Source organism: Podarcis muralis, chromosome 4, assembly GCF_964188315.1.
Source record: "Podarcis muralis chromosome 4, rPodMur119.hap1.1, whole genome shotgun sequence".
Lineage (NCBI taxonomy): Eukaryota > Metazoa > Chordata > Lepidosauria > Squamata > Lacertidae > Podarcis > Podarcis muralis.
In genome coordinates, this window is record NC_135658.1 from 52,220,754 (window position 1) to 52,236,307 (window position 15,554).

The following is a 15,554-nucleotide window of genomic DNA, read 5'->3' on the forward strand; positions in this document are numbered from 1 at the left end:
TTGTACTGTTTTTCCTTGATCCCAAGCTCACCAAAAATGGCATTCATTATAAAATCTGAATAGCTTTGATCTGAGTAGGATTTATTTTCCCCACCTTGACTTTAAGCTCACCAGACTCCAAGCTCACCAGAAATGACATTCATAATAAAACCTGAATAACTTTGAGCACAGTAGGATTTATAACATATCTCATGTTTGATTTGTTGGAACATAAAACATTAGATGCTCACAACATTATTTTATAAGCAAGTTTCAGTGCAGTACCTGGTATTGATTTATATTATCCCAGTAATAATGTTACAGCTATTACAAATGAAAAGAAAAGAAAGAAAAGCTTGAAAAATTGGCTGGTCAATGTTAAGAAAACTTTCCAGCCCTGAGAATGAAAAAAGCTTACAGCAGTGTGATGAACAACACAGTTTTAGTACTTATGAGCACCATATTTCTGCTGCCTTGCCAGCTTTGGTAACATGCAGTCACTGTGTCTGATATATGTTTCAAGCTGGTGAAGAAGTAGTTCTGTGTGCATTAGAAGTTTGCAAAGCAGGGATATAATGGAGGCCTTAAGTGATATTATTTTTGTGACACATTTCATAAGCAATGTCATGGACCCCCCAAAAAGTGTGAGACACTTGTCAGGATTTGTTTCAAGGAAAAGTATTGTTGATGCTGATATCAACAGTCTTGCGAAGAAACATTGTCAATCTCTGGCAGGATTTCAGTCACACTATTAAAACTTCACAATGTTTACAATACTGCAATTGCTTCTTTAAATTATAGGATACAAAGCAAAAGCTTGATAGTCTTTCCTATGGAAGGAAAGATTCCATGAGCTAAAACGTGTTTAATTGGCTTTAAGCAACAACAAAGTGTCTCACAAGGGATGACAAATTAGTTTCCTTTCTATATACCTCCTATGTCTTGTAGAACACAGCTAAAAATGTGTCACCTTAAGTATTTTTTATTTAGGAATATTTTTGCCTAGCCTTCATCACATAGCAGTACTAGGATGGGGTAGCATGACTCTAGCACATTAACATTTCCACTAACATAGAGAAGCACTGTAATGAGTTAAATAAGATGCCCTAATTTTGAATAGTCTAGATTTGGTTCTCTCCATTCCCCCCCCCCCCCCCATTTCCTTAGATATGGTTTTGAAGTATGGATTCACAGGCATACAATTCTTTTTCCCCCTATGCAGCACAGAGAAATGAGACTGGGGTGGAAATAGGTTTGGTGAGTGTGACAGATATACTAGGCCACCTCTATTGCAAGATGGCTTTGCTATCAACAGTAATACAGTTAAGAAGCACTTTTCATCTATAATGGTTGACACACAGATCATAGGGGATGAAGGTCTTTAGCTACTACTGCTGTAATGGATACAAATTTCTCAAAATGTCTTACCAGGGTTGTAAAAAAGTAGTGATAGTATTCAGTCATCATTCCCATGGAGAGGATCTGTTGAGAAAGCAGATTGGGAAGGAGATAAGCCAGAGAGAGAAGCACAACACAAATAATAAGCAATCTACACGAGAAATTATGAGCATATTTGTATGGCAGGTGACTGCAGGGCTTATATTGCTTTTGCAGATCTACAGAATAGCACGGTGCTGTATGTGGTGCTGAGGGATAATAGTCTCATATCTAGATTGCGCCTTATCTTACTTTCCTTACCTGTATGCTAGTTTAAAAAATGGAAATGGGAAAGTGAGGTTTCATTTTTCAGGGAATGGGTTTGGGACAAGATTTCAAACTCTGGAGTGGAGAATTGTTAGATAAAACATATTTGATACATTTGTGCGGGTACGTTTTTGGTTTGTACATAATCAGCAGCATAGAAATCAGCACTAGTGAATGAAGGAATAGTGTATGCTTTGTTTTTAACACATGTTGCTGCTTTCCCACTGTAAGGTTGTACTCCCTGTCCATAGCCCCCAATTCTCCTTCTGAGGGGAGAGCTATGGGGAAAGCAGACACATATACTCTGGAACACTGGATGAACCAGTACCTCCCCCCCCCTTCAACAACAGCAAAACACTTTCATGTATTGTCATTTTTATTGAGCATATTTATTTGATCATGGAACTCAAGGCAGCATGCACGGGGCTTCCCTATAGACCAGGCTTCCTTGACCTCAGCTCTCCAGATGTTTTTGGCCTACAACTCCCATGATCCCTAGCTAGCAGGACCAGTGGTCAGGGATGATGGGAATTGCAGCCTCAAAACAGCTGGAGGGCCGAGGTTGAGCCTGCTCTAGACACTGATCAGCCCCAGGCCCCCAGGCATGCTTAGCTATAAGATGGAGGCGTCATATGCCTTCAGACCATGCACTAGCCAGTCAAAGTCTTACCAAATTGTGATTATGAATATCGTAATATTCTGATTTAGAATGAGAATATCATCATCATCAACAACACCACCATCACCACCACCACCACAATGGTAACTGCTCCATTACACCTGAGGAAGCCAAGACTTGGAAGCAGCTTATAATGTCCTTGTCTCTACTCGGGGAGTGGGAAGGGTATGGTAGAAACAAGGTTCATCAAGGTGATAATGCTTGATTTGTGAAACAGAGTCAGTTCCAAGCTACAGAGTAGCAGATAACAGCTGCTGTTGTATTCAAGTGCTCCCCGTATAGTATGAACTCATATTGCTATCCTGGGGTGGCCTCCTTCTGCGCACAAGCTTTTAGTGTAAATGTACAGCAATAAATTTGACAGAGTAGCCAAAGAAATTGTTCTTTAAATGGTGAATGCCTATGGAGAATTGATTGCTCGAAGGAGCCACAAAAAAAGCTAAAAGAATGATTAGGCATAGCTTTCAAGGCTTAATATGTTTCAGATCTATGTAACTTAAAGGAAACTCTCTGTGGGAGGTACAACTTTCCCTGAGAATGAAAACAACACCTTTAGCGGTCACACACTCATAGCCACATCCTGACTCAACAGCACAGCTAGCAAGCTAGAACCTCAAGAAAGTGGTTGGTTTTGCTGTACACACCACCACCTCTTCTCTCAGGTCAAAGATGATTACTAACCTCTCCATCCTTCCATTCTCTCTGGCAGGCTTCCTTCAACCCCCCTTTTTATGCGTTTCCTCCAAATCCAGGAAAGTTGTCAGCAGAATACAGAATAAAAGTCTTGAGGCTGATAAATTAACTGGAAAATGCAGGTGTCTGACTCCCACTAACTTTGAAACTCAGATCAAAAGACACAAGCTTAGCATGCTTAGATGGTTCAGTTTTCATCACTAGTAAATTCTTTCCGTAGAATTTTTTGGTTCAAAGAATTTAAAAATATCACAGACTGAGCAGAGTTATAAGATCTGTTGACTGAACAGCTTGGTGATATCTGTTGGTATAGATACCACCAGCCAATTTTCTCCAGATCATAGAGGTTACAAACTCCATCAAAGAAGTATTAGATATGAATTCAATGTTGTCCGGAGCTTTACTTAATAACATGAAATCATATCTCCATTACAGATAGGATTCAAGCAAAATATCATCTCTCCCTCAGCTAAACACACACACACACACACACACACACACACACACACCCAAAACGACCATCCATAATATTCTGCTGTATGACGTTTAAAGGCTTCAGATTTCCAGGCTATAATCATAGTGAAAATGGAATTCTCTCTCTGCAGTTTACCCTTGGGGGAAATTCAAGCAGCTATACTTATAATTACTTACTGCTTTTCCTTGCTGTTTGAATATGACAAGGGTAGTTATTCTTTGGTCACAATATGTCACATCAGACAGAAGTGGCCGTATTAGCCCTTGACTAGAAAAACTGAGTAGAAAATTAAACTTTCTCAGGTGAAGAAAGAAGTAATATCCTGAGGAGAGAAAGCAGTGGTGGCAGGAGGTGGTTTGAGATTTTGCTTTTCTATTGTGCACTTGCCATGAAGGAAAATTTAAACTGGCTAGTAAAGGTAAAGGTACCCCTGCCCGTACGGGCCAGTCTTGACAGACTCTAGGGTTGTGCGCCCATCTCACTCAAGAGGCCGGGGGCCAGCGCTGTCCGCAGACACTTCCGGGTCACGTGGCCAGCGTGACATCGCTGCTCTGGCAAGCCAGAGCCGCACACGGAAACGCCGTTTACCTTCCCGCTAGTAAACAGTCCCTATTTATCTACTTGCACCCGGGGGTGCTTTCGAACTGCTAGGTTGGCAGGCGCTGGGACCGAGCAACGGGAGCGCACCCCGCCGCGGGGATTCGAACCGCCGACCTTTCGATCGGCAAGCCCTAGGCGCTGAGGCTTTTACCCACAGCGCCACCCGCGTCCTAAACTGGCTAGTATTTGCAATTAAATAAATAAATAAATAAATAATCTGACATCATTTTGTGTTGCCATAATACTAGAGGAGGTAGGAATACTGTTATTAACCTTTCTAATATTCCAACTCTGGGCAACCCAGCTACCCTCCAGATTTCTCATTGCCTCACTGGGACATCAGCTTCTTACCTATTTTTTTGTTCTATTTCTTTCTTACTTAATCACCTATGATCAAAAAGCTTCTCAGGTTTCCTCCAGCTCTGACAACTTCCCAGAAAGATACAGCAGTGGTGTCCCTCATGAATAAAGGTAAAGGGTAAAGGTACCCCTGCCCGTATGGGCCAGTCTTGCCAGACTCTAGGGTTGTGCGCTCATCTCACTCTATAGGCCGGGAGCCAGCGCTGTCCGCAGACACTTCCGGGTCACGTGGCCAGCGTGACAAAGCTGCATCTGGCGAGCCAGCGCAGCACACGGAACGCCGTTTACCTTCCCGCTGGTAAGCGGTCCCTATTTATCTACTTGCACCCGGGGGTGCTTTCGAACTGCTAGGTTGGCAGGCGCTGGGACCGAACGACGGGAGCGCACCCCGCCACGGGGATTCGAACCGCCGACTTTTCGATCGGCAAGTCCTAGGTGCTGAGGCTTTAACCCACAGCGCCACCCGCGTCCACGTCCCTCATGAATACTAAACCCTAAACAAATAATAAACTCCATAGAGTTGATTCCCCAGATAAGCACAGGTTCTAATCTATACTTGATTCATCTAATCCAACTCTGCTTTGTTAATTGCATGATCTTCATCACCCAAATAGGGCTTCAATACTCTCTATCCTGGGAGAAACTGCCTGATACTGTGAAGCAGAAGTGGGTGGGTTTAAGGTGGAAATGGGATTTGCTGAGCTCAGGTGATGCTAAACAGGGATCAGCAACCTTTTTCAGCTGTGGGCCAGTCCACCATCCCTCAGACCATGTGGTGGGCTGGACTATATTTTGAAGAAAAAAATAATGAATGAATTCCTATGCCCCACAAATAACCCAGAGATGCATTTTAAATAAAAGCACATATACTACTCATGTAAAAACACCAGGCAGGCCCAACAAATAATCCAGAGATGCATTTTAAATAAAAGGACACATTCTACTCATGTAAAAACACGCTGATTCCTGGACTGTTTGCAGGCCGGATTGAGAAGGCGATTGGGCCGCATCCGGCCCCCGGGCCTTAGGCGGCCTACCCCTGTGCTAATAGTTCTTGTGACTCTACCCTTTATGAAGGCTATGCTATACATCAGATCCCCCACAACTTTTTGAGGCAGAAGAAAGGTGGTATCAAAGATATATCAGAAGTCTCACTGTGAATTGATGAAAGGAAGATATTACCTCTGTGGGCCTTCTCAGTAGTGGCACCCACCCTGTGGCACACCCTCCCATCAGATGTCAAGGAAATAAACAACTATCTGACTTTTAGAAGTCATCTGAAGGCAGCCCTGCTTTAGGGAAGTTTTTAATGTTTGAAGTTTTATTCTGTTTTTAATGTTCTGTTGAAAGCCGCCCAGAGTGGCTGGGGAAGAAATAATAAATTATTATAAATTATTATATGTGACAGGGAGAAGAATTTTCATGTCGTGATAAAAAGACACCCTTGAAGAAAGAATAGAGGACCAAGGTTTGTTGAAAGAATATACTTATGTGAAACTGTAATGCTGCAATCCTACACAAATTTCAAAGAGGTAAGCCCTGTTGAACACAGTCGGAATAATTTCTTAGAAAACTTATTACGGTATTCATGTACAAGAAACATCTAATTATCTGCATTCCACAGTTGTGTAAAACTCCAGTATTCGGATGTCTATCCAGATATGGGGTTTCTATCTCAATTTTTTTGCAAAAGTCTGCCTCTAATATACTCCAGCTCTTTGAAGAGCTCATAACTGTGTATACAGCCTATGCAAGAACAAGTGGTGTGCATGCACACAGGCAGCAGACAAAGAGATGTGTTTGGCATGAAATGCCAATCCAAGGCCTCACACGTATGTGTTGTTGTTTAGTTGTGTCCGACTCTTTGTGACCCCAAGGACCAGAGCACACCAGGCACTCCTGTCTTCCACTGCCTCCCACAGTTTGGTCAAACTCATGTTAGTAGCTTCGAGAACACTGTCCAACCATCTCGTCCTCTGTCGTCCCCTTTTCCTTGTGCCCTCCATCTTTCCCAACATCAGGGTCTTCTCCAGGGAGTCTTCTCTTCTCATGAGGTGGCCAAAGTATTGGAGCCTCAGCTTTAGGATCTGTCCTTCCAGTGAGCACTCAGGGCTGATTTCCTTCAGAATGCATAGGTTTGATCTTCTTGCAGTCCATGGGACTCTCAAGAGTCTCCTCCAGTACCATAATTCAAAAGCATCAATTCACACATATGTAGGCTATGCTAATCTTAATTTGAGCAGGAATTGTGGGCATTCTACTCATAGAAGGCCCAATCATTCATTCTTCCTCGAATAATCGCATTATCACAGGATCCTGGTGGACAGGGGTGCCAACTTGAATAAAATATGGGGGGGGGGGGATGATTGGCAATGCCCATCAATAGTGCACCAACAAGTGCACTGTGCTGGGCTTATAAATTTTAGGAGGGAAGTTCCTGCTCCTAACCTCTGGTGACTGCAACATAATTACATTCACATACACATAGTCAGGTATACACATTTGCACTTCAGCCTACCATGCATGCTATTCCTGCAGGATGTACGGTATCTCAGCACAATAGCAGATCTGGCACTAAAGAGCTTTACAGCCTGATTTTCTTGGTTGGGATCCTAACCCAGAACAACTATATGGGAGAGCTAAGGAAACTCTCACTTTAGAGAGCTTACCCTCAGCTGCTGGTTCTGACTGCTACGCACGTACAGGACATCATTAAAAGCTGCAAGAGCCTCTCCAGGCACAGGGTAGGTAACCTTTGAAATCTTCCACATGTTCATAGCCTTTAAATCGGCTTTTGAGAGATGTTCACTCAGGTTTTGCTTGTCCAAAAGGGGCTCAGAGAGAATCCCACTGTTGAAAAATAGCTGCTCAACACAGTGATAATGAGTCAAAATCTAATCCACCTGAATGCGGTTTTATTGCTTCCCAGAAGCTGAAAAGCAGATGGCATGATAACTTTGATAGAAACAAATGGGCATTTTCTTCCTTCTTACCTGTTTAAGGATTTCTGCTGCTGTTTCATGTGAGCAATCAAATATCACATAGAACTCTTTGCCCTTCTTCATCTCCTTGAGTAAAGGCCGGGCATCTTTATTCCCAGAGGGCAACTGCCGGATTTTGATTTTAATGTTGTATCTAGAAGGGGCTTTGATGAGTTCTTGCAGGCGAATTAGACCTGGAAAATGACACCCAATCATTCAAATAGCTGCTCTGTGCAATGAATCTTCACTGTCATTTAGACTCAACATTTAATTTCACCATTCCGCAATATATTTCAAATTTACTCCATATAAAAGCTTAATGTGTTAGCATATCATTTATCAGATCTTTCACTGGTGAAGCTTAAGGAGTTTCTTTTTGCTTTATGGGCACCTTCACCCAGGGAAAAAAGACACCCTGAAAATCTATTTAGAAACTTATTGGTACATAATTGTTTACTTATTAAAATTATACCACACCCTCCTCCCAAAAGAGCACAGGTCCTCTTTCTCTGAGTCTCAGATCACAATATCCTTTAATATTAAACAAGTCACACTCTGAAAACCTAGCATTTAATTTACATTAAAGATAAGTAAGCAATGAAATAATAAAGAAAGTGCAATGAAAGGCCTGCCCTTCTGTTTTGTGGATCACATGTTTAGTGAAAGTGGATTGCTGTGACTCTTGGCACTATGCAAGCATTTTGTGGTCAACTTCTATGTGGTAAGAGAACCAGCCAGGAATCCAAAGACAGGTCCAGTTTAGCAAGGTGTTGAGATGAATGCTGGTCTGATATTTCAGCCAACATTTAATTTGCACCCTCCCCTCCATGAATGGTCAAATGGAAACTGGGGAGGGTTGTGTTCTCTGTCTGTTTTCTGTTTCCTTGAGTCAGCATTGTGAAATGGTGGAGTGGAATATCTGTTTGATTTTAACTTCTTGTCTTTCCCAGCTTTAAACTTCTCTGTCACATTGTTGGAGGGCTATAAAATGATTCTCTTTGCTCCATGTAGTTTATCAGGCCAGCTGTGTTTGCTGGAGTTACTGGACACTCCAGAGAATGCTAACAAACTTCAAAAAGCCATTTAAAGCATTGTTCAGATGGGAGACATGTGACCATGGTGGCCAACTTCAAGACTCAGACAAAAATGGAACCAGGAGGAGTTGGGGAGAGGCAAAAAAACCCCCACAGTTAGCCATGTGCCCAAAACTAGAGTAGCTGGTGTAGGAGTGCAGTGGCCGTTGCTAGCTGGGCCTAAGGGAGAAACAAGAGGGCATAGAAACAGAAGTAGTTGCAAAAATATCCATTCTAGAAAAACCATAGAAAGAAATGGATATTGAGTAGTGTGGAATAATCAGTCATATATAACCAACATGCTCTAATTAATGCATGAAGGGGTTAAGACCATAGAGTAAGCTGTCCTGCCAGGCTTAGTTAGGTCACTCTTCTCAACTTGGGAATAAGGGTTATCTAGCCTTTGCCCTTCCCATTCCACCATGTGACCCTTACCAGTAAGGAGTTCTAAGATGGTTGCTCCAGCCTAGCTGTGCGGCTTAAGCAAGTCTCCTTTATGTTTCTATACAAATAATTTAGAAACAGCCACCTTTTATAACCTACTTTTTATTGCTTGTGTTTTCTAACTGCTTTATGGGAAAGCACATGAATCCTTTGAAGAGTTTGTAAATAAACCTTTTTTTAACTTAACAAATGTGTGGTCTCTTTCTATGCTAAGGGAAGAGTGTAATTTAGGAAGCAACTTAGAAGAGTATATTTTAAAGGTCTAACAACCTACACTTTACTTTGCTGCATATTTTGTGATTTTAAATCTCTGCTGGGGTTCTCTCTCTCACTAAGAGTACTTTCCCCAAACCTGGAAATTCTCCCTTTATTTGCATATCTTTAACCAAATCAACAAGTAGCAATAAGTGTAGAACTGAATAGCAAAGGCCCTGGAGGTCAGCAGACAGAACACACCTGCCAGTTTTCTAAGCCTTCACCTCTCTTGAAAATAGAGCTATCTTTCAACCTGTCCTGAGTTGAATAATTTGGCCATGGTTGACAAAAACAATCACTGTCCTGTAATGCAGAAATCAACGGGGTGGGGGTGCAGGATGCTGGATTCCATTGACTTGAGTCAAGTGTATTGCACAATCCTATAATTATTCAAAAGTAAGCCCAACTTGATTCAGACATACTTCCTAGAAAGGGTGCTTACAAATATATTCCAAATCTGTTTATAGCCAAATATGGGTGGAGGATCAGGCTGCAAATATTTAAAATACACTAGGTTGCTGTCTGTTGAGGTCAATAGGTAAATAATCCTCTGCTTTAAAAAAAGACATTCAAGAGTTTCTTTAGTATATTGCAGCCTCTGTCCAGTTATGTACAAAATTTGTTTACTCATTCATACACATAAACACACCCTTATGATGTTCTCCAATGAAGCCAAAGGATAATGGGGCTGTTTAGAAAAAGATATTGAATTAAAGCAGGAATCGCCTAAAAGCCCTTTTGACAAATGGTAATTTTGAAAATGAATCATCAGCCTGCCAGCACATTTGATTTACTTCCTGTGCAAACCTACTTAGCATCTCTGGCATTAGAAGTGCACTAATAGAATGCAAGCTGAAGTATAAAGCAGCATAAAGTATCACCCTATTTCCTCTGATGTGAAGTGGTGATTGCTATGCTGCGAGCTATTGGCTTTAGCTCAAGGCCTCGCATTGCATGAGGAAAATTGACTTTTTTCCTTGGTAGACTGATTCTCTCCTTTCAGTTTTTAAGCATCCACAAACCAATACAGAATATGAACCATTATGATTATTCAAGTGGAAATTGTAGTAGCACGATACAAAGCATAGTTTGGCTGCTAAAAGGGAGGCCTCAAACTGCAACATTCAGGTTCACAGGCTTCCTGAAAGGACTTTTTATACAGTTGATGAGCTAGCAGAGGGAAGCTGGCTGTAAATCCACAGCTCAGCTGTATTAAGCAGCAAAGAACCCGGTTCAGCCACTGTGACACAAGTTACATTAACAGAGAAAAATGGGGCTTCAGGCACAATAATTTCAGGTGTAATTTCCGTTTACTGATAAGAACTCTTTGGCTCAAAATGATCCCTTTGTCATATACTGTCCTGTGGCAGCAAAAGTCCGCATAATAGCTACCGGTGAGTTTAAAGGAAATGGAATTGATTAAGGAAAATGTCTGATCCACAATTGATGTTCAGAAAACACGTGGCCATCTATATATATACTTGCATTCGTGTGCAGTGGCAAGAAAATATTCCACAAAGGAACAGTAGAGAAAATAGAGAAAATATATACATTCAGTCTCTTTTTTTATATAAAGTTGATAAATAATAATAAACAACAGTGTGTTTTAAAAAGTGTTGTGATGCCTACCTGTACTGTCTTCGTATACTACAGTTATTATCTTCCAGTTGTAATATAGCACCAAATCCAATACTGCTCTGCTGATGGCTGCATAGTCTGGGTAGAGGTTGATGTAAAAGGAATCTTTGTTATCCACCGTAGGATGTTTCCATCGGGTCTGTATATGTGGAACTTCAAGTGCATTGCAGATAGATTGTACCGCACTGACTGATGAGCTGTGAGATGGTCCAAAGATGGCAGCTACCCCAAGCGCAAGCTGATCACATGCTGTATGAGAGAGGGATAATGAAAAGACCAATTATGCTGTAGGACCATTTTACGCTTTTGCTCCTTTGTCTAACTGAATAGGTGGAATTGCTGAATTTGGGGGGAAATGAGTTCAAAATTGGGGGGGGGGGGGAGCAAGGGCCAGCTCATCAAAACTTTATACCATCATTGTTTTCAACTACACAGATGGGATACAGCCTATTACAAAACCCCAAGAACTTCAAATAAAAATAATGCAAGGGTTTCACTTCATTACTTTTAAATAGGGCTGACTTCAAATCCCTCAGTCACGATTGTGAGACATTCAGGAGCCCTGAGCTGTTCTAGTAATGTATTCACCCAATGAAAGTCTTATGAATTATGATGCATGGCACAGTGACCATAGATACATTTCATTGCAATAGGCACAGCAAGGATTTCCAAGCTACCTGACAAATTGCTATCCAAGGGTGTTATAGTTTGTTAATTTCAAGGCAAACACTCATAGAGGATAAAGGGTACTATTATTCATGGTGACACTTTATGTTGTGAGATGTACTCATTTTATGTGGACCTTTGAGGAAAGCAAAGATGGAACTAGAGATTTGCACATTACACTAATATTTATCATGCATTGAATCATCTTTTAAAAGTGAGAATTCTAGTAATGTGAAATCAAAATAACATTTTACATGTTGCTCTCGTCCGAGTCCCTGATAAAATGCAAATTATTTTATAAGAAAGACTGGAGTCATTTTAATATCCTTGAAATAGCATTTATGATTCATGCTTAATTTTGCTTCTTTCATGATAAATTATAATATATTGAGGAACAAATAAGAGAAATTCTTACTGATATTTAAAATTCCTTTAAATATCTATATGCTGATTTCAAATGGCCAAACGGTCAGTTTAATCCGCCCCTGCGGCAGTTTACCTCCTGGGGTAAAAACCTCAACAACTTCAAACCCAAAAAAGCTCAACAACTCAACAACTTTGGGGTAAAATCATAAAAAAGGTCAACAACCTCAATCCTAAATAAGTCACAACTTTGGTTGGCCCTTACGGCCCTTCACTTCATCAAATCAGACTCTCTTTGTAAAAAGTTTGGACACCACTGGATTGCATTAAGACACTTAAAGGTATTGCTGATGAATACTCTACCACTGAGCATCTAAGGAAGCGGTGTGCAGAGTCAGAGCCAAAGTGGGCCCATCACCCCTTTTCTCTCAAATTCTCTATTCCTCTGCTGCTGCTGCAGAAGGGACAGACCACTCTTGCAAGAGGCCTGAATGGATCACTTGCAAATTGCTTTTGAAATTAGGCTGAAAGCCACATGAAATTAGGCTACATGTGGGCGGAAAGGTGCAGTTTGCCCTACTTTATTTTAAAGGTAGTCAGAAGAAGCACTTAAGAGCCATCCGACCAATGAAAATGAAACCATCCTAAAAGTCCTTTTCTGAAAAGTGTCCTTCTGAAAGCCATGAGCCTGTTCTGGCTTTGAAACTGGGACAAAAGCAGATGTTCTGAACGGTTCTACAGTCATACAGTGAAGAACTTTGCATGGCCAGCCTTGCCATTAGAAATTGGAAGAGGCAGTTGATTTGGGATGTCATGCTTTATTGTTGTATGCTTAGCCAAAGGAGAGGTACTTTGGGGATTCATCAGGTACCAAAATAACTTGGTCAGCGTTCGGGACTACACATCTTGACTCTGCCTGGGGTAGCTCCATTTGCAGTTTTGTCTGAGACAGAAAAATGTCCTATGTAGAATCTAGTAAAAGACTGTGCATGGTTGTGTCACCATGCACTCAACTGCAACTCTATTCACAACTATCACATCTATATAAAGCTACCTGAAGTGACTTGAATGGCAGTAAACAATGACTGCATTTCAACCTGGATACGTCCTTCATCTACTTGCATCAAGTCAACCCATATTCTCAGCTTGCCAATGTAGTAATATGGATTTTATCACCTCAGGCAACTGGTCAACAATGAGAATCTAACTAAGAGGTGAAAGCAAACAGGGTTGATTATCATCACCTATGGAAAAGTTGTCAGAGAAATTGATGGTATGCCCTTAGCCCCATTATGTTATGTTTCAAACTTTTATTATAGTTGTTGTTATTATTTGTTTAGTGGCCTCGGTTTACATATGCTACCTTCCACAATATAATTTGCAAAAGTGAGGTCTCCACAAGAAGAGTACACTAAATTTAGAGAAGGTAAAGGCAGGTGGAAGAGGAGAGACAAGGTAATAGGGGATGTGGGATACGACTGTCTGATCATGAAGTATTCATACTTTATTCCACAGGGATTAGAATTTTTTAAGCAATTTATTAAATTGTTCCTCAGGATGCCAGACAAGCAAGCATTTAATCCATTTATCTTTCTCTGAAGAAACAAGGCATGTCTGACACCATCTAATCTACATGCAGACCAGAAGTCTTGCCTCATCAAAAAGCCCACTTGGGACTGTTGATTTTTCTTAGGCACAACTAGTCATTCACCTCTTAGAGGCCTTCTTGACATATATCATATAAATGGTAATTTATCTCATGGTCCTTTGAAATAAAGACCTGTACATTTTCTGATGGAACCACATGTGGCATCAGAGTCATGAATTACTAAGAAAGGATTCAGAATGCGCTCTGCAAATGTATTCACTACATAACGGACTTCTGTTTCTGAGAATCAAATAGGTTTACTAGCAAATAAGTTTATGAAACCGTCTACCATGCTGCTGCTGCTACTCACATAAACTTATTACAACCTTGAAATCCAACAGTGATTTCCGGCAATATTTTCATAAACCTGATTAAGGTAGCTTTTAGGCAGGAAATTTTATTCAGCTAAGGGCTCTTTTACTTCTATTTCCTTTAACCATGTTTTAAATAACTTTTTATTTTAATTGTTCCTTAGAAGTTTCAGTGGGGCAGACAACTATTTATTCTGTTACAATTGATGTATTGCTTTTTTACCATGCATGTTACCTTGGAAGAATTTTTATTCAGAAGAGTAGGATAAGTTTTCAATAAATAAATAAATGCTCAAAAATGCAGATACAAATTTTCCATTTTAACATTCTGTGGGGCTTTCCTCTTATCAATTTTTAATTTAAAAGGTTATTGTTTAGAAAAGCTTTCTGCTTTCAAGGTTATACCATTACAGGCTGACTTGATTGAAGTAGACTTTTGTGATTCAAGTAGACTGTGGTCTAGGGGCATTTTGTCAATACTCCTATATGGTCAGGGCTTAATTAAAAATATTTTACAAAAATTCACGCTCAGAGACACAGGCAAAACAAATGCAAGGATAGTAACCAGTCTGCTCTCTCAAAATATTGATAGTATGTCTGTGGTGCACATCAATACACACAACCCTTTACAAATGCTTGAAGATTAAATACTGAAATACTACATGTCCCATACTGTAGAAAGGCTGCTCATTTATAAGCAGGGAAGAGAGAAAATGTTTGATTTTCTGTCGCATACTATTACTATCACAGAGCTAAATATTAGAAGATCAGTTCAGCATGACTCTCTAGATATTTCAATATCGCAAGCAATTACAGCCATTTCAAATCTTATACAAAACAAAGAATTAGATTGTTTCAGATAATTATGCAGTAAAGACCTAGATTGTGGTTGAAGAAATATGCTGGCCTGGCTGTGTTGTCACAGATTATACTGAAAAAACCCCAACCTATTTGACATTTATTAGCTAAATTTAGCTGCAATAAACTGACTACAAGGAAAGACAGAAATTTTTAGAGGCAATGTGGGCACAACATTTGAGAGTCACTTAGAAAGTTACCTCGTCTTGAAGCTTCAAAACTATCAAAAAGGTTAATTCTCTGGATGTCATAGGTTAATGTGGTATTAGGCATCAGTGTTCTGTTTCTGTTAATGTTGGTGACTGCAAATTTGAAAGCTAACTCTTCCACGTTGACAGGTTCATTTTCCACAGTTTCAAATATCCCGCCTGTGAAAATAAAGAGACAAAAAAATAAGCTTTAGTCATGTTTTAGCTTGTCTTAGCATGTCATTACATACAACACCAATCTAAATGAAAATAAGGAATGTCCATTTCAGAACAAGGAACAGAGAAAAAAATCGGTGGAGAGAGCAATTTTATTTCTTGTAGCACCTTGGTATATTGGTATTCAGCGGATGGCTTGACCATCAGTTGGTCAACACAAGAGGATAATGAGAAGGTAAACCGGTTTGAGGTTTTTTAAAAAACCAATCAAATGGTATATAAATTGTTTGAAATAAATGAAGAAGTAAATTTTGATTTCAATCAACCACAGGGTAGTTATGGTTTGTTGAAATAAGCCAACTTCATAAACCATGGTTGGAACAACAAACCAGAGTTTAGATGAACCAGTTTTTCAGGTTCAGATTACATGTGTCCAGAGAAGGGCAACAAAGATAGTGAGTG

The 15,554-nt window shown here is 40.3% G+C and overlaps 1 protein-coding gene and 1 long non-coding RNA gene across 8 annotated transcripts in view; one reads left to right on the plus strand and one right to left on the minus strand.

Annotated features, from left to right (window-relative positions):
• Window positions 1-5,922, plus strand: part of LOC114596029 (uncharacterized) — a 69,457-nt gene extending 63,535 nt beyond the window's left edge. Inside the window, exon 3 of the long non-coding RNA XR_003706415.2 lies at window positions 5,899-5,922. This is a non-coding gene — a long non-coding RNA (uncharacterized LOC114596029). The remainder of the gene's footprint in view (window positions 1-5,898) is intronic.
• Window positions 1-15,554, minus strand: part of GRIK1 (glutamate ionotropic receptor kainate type subunit 1) — a 229,735-nt gene that overhangs the window by 51,467 nt on the left and 162,714 nt on the right. For all 7 annotated transcript variants that reach the window (XR_013392578.1, XR_013392579.1, XM_077927297.1 and 4 more), the window contains exons 2-5: window positions 14,928-15,095; window positions 10,873-11,130; window positions 7,484-7,665; window positions 1,408-1,461 (exon numbers count right to left, since the gene is read on the minus strand). Coding sequence is in view for 5 of the 7 variants with exons in the window: in XM_077927295.1 (XP_077783421.1) it covers window positions 1,408-1,461; window positions 7,484-7,665; window positions 10,873-11,130; window positions 14,928-15,095 (662 nt within the window). In the remaining 2 variants the exon portion in view is untranslated. The remainder of the gene's footprint in view (window positions 1-1,407; window positions 1,462-7,483; window positions 7,666-10,872; window positions 11,131-14,927; window positions 15,096-15,554) is intronic.